This window comes from Papilio xuthus, unplaced genomic scaffold, assembly GCF_000836235.2.
Source record: "Papilio xuthus unplaced genomic scaffold, Pxut_1.1 DF826115.1, whole genome shotgun sequence".
NCBI lineage: Eukaryota > Metazoa > Arthropoda > Insecta > Lepidoptera > Papilionidae > Papilio > Papilio xuthus.
The window spans coordinates 157,518-167,067 of record NW_013532534.1 but is presented as its reverse complement, the minus strand read 5'-3'; the positions used below and the strand labels follow the sequence as shown (position 1 = coordinate 167,067).

Below are 9,550 nucleotides of genomic sequence, written 5' to 3'. Positions count from 1 at the left end.
TTATTTGACCCGGTGGACATAAGTCAAACTAAATTATGATAGCTCACTAACGCCCTCCTCGTTTCATTGAATCTTTATGCATGTGATTGCAAATGACTGAGATTGGTGGTACCTTCTTTTTACAAAAGCTGAAGATACGGTTCAATATAATTAGTGTTCTATTTGCAAGATTTTACTTCAAATTAAAATTAATTTCCCTTGAAAGGAATTAATCTTCTACCCTCACTAGTGAGTCTGTGTATCAGTTAACTTAAGCTCATTAAAATTGATGCTATATTTTGATTGTGTAAATGTCAGACTGGCGGAAAATTAAAACGATACCCGAGGCGAGCGTCCTCCCCGCTCTCTGCTCCCTACAGCGTACGCGGTCTATTGAAAAAATATGCAAAACTGGAACGAATGAGAGAAAAAACTTTGTATATTTTCATACGTTTACTCCGCTGTAAAAGTTTATCGGTCTCACGGAAGCAACGCCGTATTCCGGTGATTTTTTTTAAGCTGCATCGAATGTGCAGTTGCAATAAATGTAGTTTGCCCGAATCCCAATGGACAGGATTTTTCTATTACTCTTATGTCTGTTCAATTTATTTCCGAACACTCGACGCTAACTGAAATCACAGTCCGGGCAGTGTTAACAAGACAAAGAGAGGCTCTATTTATGATTGCTATGTATACGTTAATATGTGCTGAGTGTACTGTTATCAGGCAATTACAGACGCGCAGAGTGGACCGCAGGCCGCTTTAAATACTTGCCAATAACGTACTTACTGTGAGTGCAGGGACGAGATTTGGCTTATGAATTGGTTACTAGTGAATTGAGTTTTGTATAACAATGAATTGTGTTGCCCGCTTTTATTTGCATACAGTGAATTTTTACCGGTCTGCTAAAAAGATTTTTTTGTCGCCGTTTGAGTGTTTCTTTTGTTAAGTATTGCAATTGTTTGTGTTTTTATTGTTATGAAAACATTTTGTTGCTTTCAAAATACCTTGGTATTGTCTGTGATATAAATGATTATGAAGAATTACGCGAATATTCTAATAAGTTAAATAAATAAAGGTTCGAATTTTGTAAGTCAATACTACTTATCTAAGCGTTGGTTTCTGAAACTAAAATTCCTATAAAAAACATATCGTAACTATCATTACCTTTAACGAAACAGGCATAACAATGTTTTATAGAAAGTTTTTCGTCTCAAAAACTAACGATAAGTGAGATTAGTTAGGAAACATATTTAACTGTAAGATTTTGTAAAAATAGTAAAGTTGGCAAAATAAAACACAATGTTGAAATAGATATTTTAATTATTTTATTAAAAATAGGTATTCAAGACCATTATAAAATAAAATACGTTGAAACATTCATTAAAATGATGCATTGTTATTTCTTTTTAACTGAATAAACATGATAACATAAAAGATGCAGTTCTAAATTTAAATTGAAAATACAATTTCTATAACAAGTCATACATTTCAGTCATAATAAATTCCATTACTTCAAGAATAGTTGCCAGTTACTTTAAAAAAAAGTATATTTTTTAATCGTTAAGAGAAAACGTTCAGAAATGTTAGTTTTTTTTCCTTTTCTATATTAATAATGTGTGACACTAATTAGATTGCGTCTTATTTTTACAATTGAGCTTGATATTCTATTTTCTAAATAAATCTTATTCAAACATACGGAAAGAATGAAAGTATAAAAATATAAGTATAGTAGACTTTTTGATCTTTTTAACTTAGGTTTTGATGTTATACAAGAATGAAGTAGAAAAAAGCTTTTACATTTTACATAGTATGTACATAATATTCGTAGTATCGTAAGATTCGACTGCCGTGACCTTGAAACTTGTACAAATACATATAATTGTCTCCGTTTTTTTAATCCAACAAGGATATCTGAGCCGGTGAGAGAGGCACTGCTATCGCGATTAGTTCTGCCAGAAAGTTTACATGCCGTGGGTTTCTGAGACCAATATCTTCGTTGAAAACATATTGTTATATCTGTTTTCTCAAAGATAATAACAGGAATGACTATATTTTTTCTGCAGAGATTATGATTTCATAAACCATCGGTTACAACACGAGGTGAAATAAACTTACAATACAGTCACAAAGAAGGATTTTGTGACAATTCTGACATTGTCAGGAGGGCGCTAGTGAGCTAATATAATTTAATTTCATCTATGCACACCGGGTCACATAACTTTGTCGGACTATACAATGATATGGCAATCTGTATAATACAACAGTGTCACTGCAGTTGAATCCCGGAATTAGAAGCGTCCTAAGTTAACATTGTTTATCTATAACTTACTTAACATAGATGATATGCAATGATACATGTCGTGCTATGCTGTCATAATAACAAGTGGCTATAACTCATATCACATTAACTTACGTAGATTTAAAATTTTCACTTTATAAAAGCTTCATTTGAATATTCATGTCACAACTCGAATGTTACTTCATTTTTTACATTAGGAAAGTCTTATGGCACTCGAAATAAAATTAAAAGTAATAATATCGAAGGAAATTACTAGTTTTGATTTATTCTATTCTACAACAGTCTATTCAATCTATAAACAAGTAATATGACCTTAAATACTTTTTAGTTGCAAACTCGTTTATACTAATGTCACAAATCGTGTTCAAGTTTAATACTATCCCTTTAATAACAGTACGTGCAAATTAATTCCATTTGCTAAGGAAACGATATATGAATTTAATAATTCTTAAAGTTACACATTATTTACAAAACAGTGAACTGTAAGTTATTATCAATTATTGCCAAGCGTATTTCATTTTCGAATATACTTACACTAATGATATTAGGGTTACCAAATTCGTTTAAATATCGAGATGGACGATCGACGAATCGATTTTATTCAATCCCAGTAGATAAATTAGTTACATATTACGATTTACATTATTGTTTTAAATAATCTTAGGAATATTTTTTTTACTTTAAGCATTAAATATATTTACTAATAGTAATGTATTTACACTATTTACAGTACAATAACTATACAAAAGACTAGTTTATATGATAAACAATCATGTCATAAAAAGCCATAATACGTATACCAAAGAAAGCATTATACAAAAGTGTCAATAGGCCATGATTTAAGAAATAGTTTTCTTTAACAGAAAAGTGTAGGGTGCGGAGTCCAAACAAGGAAGAAAATAATTTCTTCTTGAATAAATACAATATGATAATGTATAAACATAATATGAAACATTGAAAAGATCTCTACAGTGTAAGGAAGAGCTGCGATCTCTAATGACGTCACTAATTTAATACACTCTTGTGGAACAAGTCGGTCTAAACGTCCGTTTGGCACAAGTCGCCGAAAACCGGCAGGGCGTGATACTACCGTGTCACTGAATCAACACGCGGGTGGGGCGCAGGGGGTGGGTGTGCAGGCGCGAGGGGGGCTTGCGACGCGCCACTCAACGCTGTCTGGCCGTGCCTGAATGACGTCAATCGGGCTAGTGTCCGTGTACCGTCGTTGTCGAAATTAGGCCTTTCGTATTGATGTTTAGCTCTGTGCCTTTGTTGATTCAATTCATCGTAAGCTAACTCAACTGAATAATTCTCTTCATCCGACTCCTCTTCACCAAAAGCTCTGTATGTTGCCTCCGATTCAGAATTATTTCGTGAATTAATACCACATGGTCGTCCAATTAACGACTGGGTTACATCCGTTTTGATATTCTTATCACTTTTTCTTTCTTCTACGCTCTGATTATATCTTATTTGAGCCTTCTGTGTTTTTTCTAAAGATGGCAGATCGTGAAACTTCAGTACATTAGGATGTCCTTGAAAGTATTTCTCACTATAAACATTTCGGTTGTAATAGCCGCCATTGCTAGCGGGATATAGTTCTTCATCTGGCATGTAGGAATTATCAAAATTATCTAAATCTTTGCTTCCTGGAGGAAACCAGCCCTGTATAAATAAATTTTAATTAATAAAACATCAAAAGAATTGTATAAAACATATTGAGAACGAGATTTATTTGCATTGCAATAAAAATTGAAATGTTTAAAGTAGGCCAGGATTATATGGAGCACATCTAGATTTTAATATCAGTAAAAATATTCAATGTAACAAGAATTCCTATTTGAAAAGCATAGTTGTATATTAATTACCAGTGAGCTAACGCACTGACGAGTGTTAGCAACTAGAGTTACTGAAGCGTACGCTGCTGGGCTATTCACAGTTTTAGTAGTGTTCCACTCGTTGCCATTCACTCTCGAAGATGATACTTCAGCATATTCAGGTAATGGCTGTGCTACTTTATCATATTCTGTATTTGTTTTATCTTTGCTCTGACTTGTATGTGTACCAGACATACACAAGCCAGGTTGGTTTTCCATCCATAAGAGAGATTCTGTTTTTGTTACAGCATTTTTATTGTAGCAGCTGCTCAGTGGATGAGACAAAGATACTGCAGCTTTTATATTCATCTGAGTAACCAAACTCGTACCATTGGAATCTAAAATTATGAAAAGCGAGTACATATCATAATGGAATATTATACAAACTACTTAATATTGTACGATCATGAAATATTCTTTTATTTCCTATTCGTCAATGTTATAATAATTATTTGAAATTGGTTTGAAAACAATAAAGACATGAAATTTGTATTTCAAAGCCGAGGGAACTTAAAATTCATAACAAACAAGTGAAATTGGCTTAATAATAAGCGGCTGAATTCATGAACGAATCGCCTAGAGGAATAAGAAGAAAACATTTATATTTATTTTGCTTTATTTTGGATTTATATCATTCCTTTGTGCCCCAAACGTGAATTTAAAGTGAAAGAGATCTACTACGCTCACGAGAGAGGGCTCGTGCTACCTTTCAACTCGAAAGTAATCTAGCGCCCCTCACTCCCCGTCGCATGGCAAAGCCTCCATCAAACAAATGCTCGGCACCCCGTTCCACCCCTTAACACCCGAGGAATGTTTTTAATTTTGAAATTCTGATGTTGATTCTTCACAAAAACATAAAATATGCAGGTAAGCTGCACATTTGTATCTTTTGTTATAAAAGTAACCCGATTTAAAGAATTAAAATATTTACCGTATATGTTTGGTAGAGCAGATTTTTTTGCGAAAATATTATGCTTCCTGACATAGATGATACCGCCGATCATTATAATTTTGAATAATATTATGGCTCCAATAAGAAAATAGAACCATGACTCTAGCACAAAATCTCCAGCTACTATGGATACTTCGCCATTTATTGGGTACCTACAAAGTAAATAAAAAAGAATAATAATTATAATCTTCACATCTTAATTTAATTCAAAAATAATACAATCACTTAAAACATAAGTATTTACCTCGACAGCGGATCTAATCCTATAGATCGAGAATCTGTGTTAAAGTACACTTTTTGACTGAACGGTCCCAAACCAACTAATGTCTCGGCTGCAATTTGTACAGAATAACTTACTCCTGTGGTAAGATTTGTCATTATTAGACTAGTTGCTTGTTGAACTGTCGTGTTTATCGCGACCATTGATTTATTTGCAGGGATATCTAACCAATTTACGAGGACATTGTAACCAATAATGATGCCATTTTGTAGGTTTGCTTCTGGTGGAAACCATTTCAAATGAACTGTTGTTGAATTCAATATGAGTAGTTCAATATTTATAGGAGGTCCATCTGGTACTAAAAGGAAAAATAATATTAAAAAGTTAGTCACACAATGTTACACGATTGCAAAAATCTAAAAAAAATAGTTTACCATCATCTAAAGTCTGCGCAACCCTAGAATTGGAGGGTTTCCCCTCAAATTTCTTGTAAAATGGTATGAGGAAAAACTCATATTTAGTATATTTCCGTAAAGATGTTATTTCATATCCGGATACGTCGTTTGAATGTAAAATAGTTTTCATTTCATATTCTTCAGTGGAATTATCAAGGGGACGAAAATATATAAAAAGACCTTCGAGATAAAAGAAATTTAAAATTTCCCACATAAGCTTTATTGTTCTTGAATCGATCGGAGTCGCTTCAATGAGCTCTACGATGTTGTCTGTCATTATATTGTTTCTATTCTCAGTACTGTTCGAGAAAATTCCATTGGACCATAAATTATCCTCGCCGACTGTTACTGAATCAGAAACTGGACTAGGTGCTGACAGTCCGTGAGAATTTTCTGCTCTAACGATGAACATATAAGTAATCCCAGGTATTAGAGACTTCACAACGTACTGTGTATGATGTATCCGTTTTGCTACGGTAACCCAACCACGTGAATTTCTCGGTGTATTGTTTCCCGAAAGTGTCTCTCGGGAAAATACTTCAATTTGATATCCTAAAATTGACGACGACCCAATTTTATTGTTTTGATTCCATGTAAGGGTTACACTAGTTTCTGTTATGTTAAATATTTGTGGCTTCGTAGGCGGTCCCGGTAGCGAGGAATTGTCTGCAGCTCTAAAAAAATGTATATTAGGATTTGTTGGGGTATCTACAATCAAAACACCGCTCCAAACATATTTTCCTTGGGGCGAAGAAGCGACACACGTGTATGTTCCGCTATCACTTTTATCTAAATCTTTCAAAATAAGAGTGCCACCGTTTGAAATATTTCTTCTGTAGTTTTGTATCAAAGCTTCCCCTTCAAAATACCAAGCTATGACCGGTTCAGGTGTACCAATAGCCGAACAGGGGAAAACTGCCATCGATTTTATAGGTAACGTTTGGTTAGAGGGACCGTTTGTTATGATCGGCGGGGGTCGGTCATCGTCCGATGTTACGGTCAACTTCCCTCTAAGAAATGAACTTCCCGCAAAGTTGACCGCGGAGCAAACTATCGTGCTTCCACTGTCGTTTTTCTTCGTATCGTTAATTGTGAGAGTCGAAACACCGTTAATGACTGATGAGGCGTAATATTTGCCTTTTGACATTCCTGGTAAAATAATAGTCCTATTGCCTTCTATACTCCAGAATATAGTTGGTTCCGGTTTTCCAGATGTGGTACATGTGAACGTTGCTACGGAATCACTTTCTACTATCACACTATTTGGTTTCAAAATTATTGAAGGAGGATCTAAAATAAAACAAAAATATTTAGTCATAATATCGATATAATGAAATGAGCAGAATAAGGCCAGGGAGACGATAAGGATGATATGATAAGATGGGATGATAATATCAAGAAAATTTAAAAGTTTTTTTTACCGTTAACAGTTAGGTAGCCACTTGCGCTCACAGCACCAACTGAGTTGTCAGCTTCACATGTGTATTCTCCCTCGTCTCCTAGTATGACGTTGTCTAAGCGAAGACTTCTATCGTCTAAAACTTTGACTCTACCGAGCGGCATGTTCCCGCCGCCAGCCGTGCGCCGCCACAATACGTCGGGCAGGGGGTCGCCGCCCACTCGGCACTGAAACGTCACGCTGCCTCCGGTCTGTGCGACTATATCCTCCGGCCCAGAGATCAAATACGGTTTGACTGTGGACAAATTAAATTTAAATAAAACATGCACTCTATTGTCAAAACTATACGCACCTAATCTAAATAAACGATTGTGAATGTGAAAATGGAATAATAGATATAGAAGGTCTTTATTTTGTACACTGCTATGTTAAGTAATGTACCAAGTTTACTTACTGTGTATTTTTAATGTAGCAATAGCAGATTCTCTTGTGCCAGCAGCATTCCTAGCAAGGCACTGATATCTGCCAGTATCAGTTTGTCTCGCGTCTTGTATAACAAGGCTGCCCCCATCCACTAAATGCATCCTAAAGGAATATTAAAAATTAAAGCACTTCTAAGAAGCTCAGTAAAAAATGTTCATTACGTGAACTAAAGTCCGATGTAACGAAAGTTATTCAAATATAGGGAGGAATAATTCAAAAGGAAATTAACATTCAATAAAGGGTCCGATAAGTCAGAACTATTGAGATTTTTTCTTGATTGCTTGTTCAGCTCTTCAAGCATTCCCCTTCTCCGATGAATGCTTACAACTGTTAATTACGTCTTACTAACTGTATGCGAAATCCCTTACACGAAATCTTAATTAAAATAAATTGTGCATTAAATTTTAATTTTTATACTACTTTCTACTCGTAACTACGACAGTTCTATAAATGTATAAGTTAAGTGTTTTTATATTTGTGTTGTGGAATAAAAAAAATTAAAGTTAAATTCTGAGGGAGATTATAATGAATCTATTTGAGATTTTAAGTAGATGAAGTAAGTAGGTATACATCTTTTACTGGAATTAAAACTTGAAAGTAAGTTAAATATTGAATTGCGTATTACCTCGAGTCGCCATCAAAATGTAGAACTTGTCCGTTCTTTTTCCAATAAACTGAAGGCTCCGGGGATCCTCTCGGCGGCGAACATTCTAGTATAACCGTCTCACCTTGCGCTGTTTGCGTCGTCACCGGTTCCAGACGGAATTCTTCGCGTAACACTGTTGGATAATACTTATTAAAACATAGCAGAGAATAAATAATAAATGTTAATCTTAAGCCCCAACTACGAGTATTAGGGGACACACCCAATTTTAAAATACTTTAATTGACTATCAAATGTCATGTCATTAAATGTGTGTCATTAATCCTTTCTCCGAGTATACGCTATTAATGAACTAAATCTAGAATTGAAAAAAGAACGTACCAGCAACATGTAATGTAGCATTCCTACTTCTAGCAGTTCCATAAGGATTCGCCGCTTCGCACCAATATACTCCAGCGTCTGAATGTGCTCTTCCGTGTGTCGCTCTAAGAAAGAACAAATCTCCAGCGGGTAGTAGACTTCTATGAGTATCTGAGACTACTAATGTACCACTTTTGTACCATCTGATAGTTGGTGTAGGAGAGCCACCAGCTCTGCAGTTCAGTGTCGCAGGTTGATGTCGAGCTACGGTGACGTCTAAAGGCTGTTCTATTATGTAAGGCGCCTCACCGTTGCCTACGTAATCATCGTTAAGACCACCTTCAGCTGGACCTATAGAAGAAACTCACATTAATCGAAATAAATCGTTAGAAAGTGTAACGCTAAACTTTCTTCTTTATAAAATGTTTTGATACATGTATTCAATCCAACAACTCTGGTTACACAATTCGTAATGCTTCTAACGCAGTTTTTAACATAATAAAATATTTTTAATACAACAACTCAGTTAATTATAATAATAGGTGAAGTATATCATTAAAGTCTACTATAAAGCTTTGCACAATAATAATGAGTCGTAAACATAGACTGTGCAAGAGAGTTCCCTAAAGAACACACTTCCCCTCCACTGTTCCATAATGTTTGTACAGAACTGCGCAGATGTTAGTTTATGACACTTCCATTGATGTATATCTTTTGTTAACCCTCGAACTATTATTACATTGAAAATCGATTCCAGCAAAAAAAAATCGATTTTACGAAAAACGAACCGTTCGTACTACTCGATACGTTGAGTCGAAAATCGATAGCTATTACTCTTTTGTGTGACGTAATTGTGTTTACTTATTCACGTGTCCCAACATTTTGTATGCGGTACATCACTAAGCTTAATCTATAATTG

The 9,550-nt window shown here is 34.9% G+C and overlaps 1 protein-coding gene across 1 annotated transcript in view; it reads right to left on the bottom strand.

The window, feature by feature from the left end:
- Window positions 1-1,524: 1,524 nt before the first annotated feature.
- Window positions 1,525-9,550, bottom strand: part of LOC106123578 (roundabout homolog 2) — a 29,437-nt gene continuing 21,411 nt past the window's right edge. The window contains exons 3-11 of the mRNA XM_013319982.1: window positions 8,653-8,982; window positions 8,293-8,446; window positions 7,639-7,769; window positions 7,207-7,479; window positions 5,765-7,075; window positions 5,355-5,688; window positions 5,090-5,262; window positions 4,150-4,496; window positions 1,525-3,946 (exon numbers count right to left, since the gene is read on the bottom strand). Of these exons, the coding sequence (XP_013175436.1) occupies window positions 3,368-3,946; window positions 4,150-4,496; window positions 5,090-5,262; window positions 5,355-5,688; window positions 5,765-7,075; window positions 7,207-7,479; window positions 7,639-7,769; window positions 8,293-8,446; window positions 8,653-8,982 (3,632 nt within the window). The 3' untranslated portion in view covers window positions 1,525-3,367. The remainder of the gene's footprint in view (window positions 3,947-4,149; window positions 4,497-5,089; window positions 5,263-5,354; window positions 5,689-5,764; window positions 7,076-7,206; window positions 7,480-7,638; window positions 7,770-8,292; window positions 8,447-8,652; window positions 8,983-9,550) is intronic.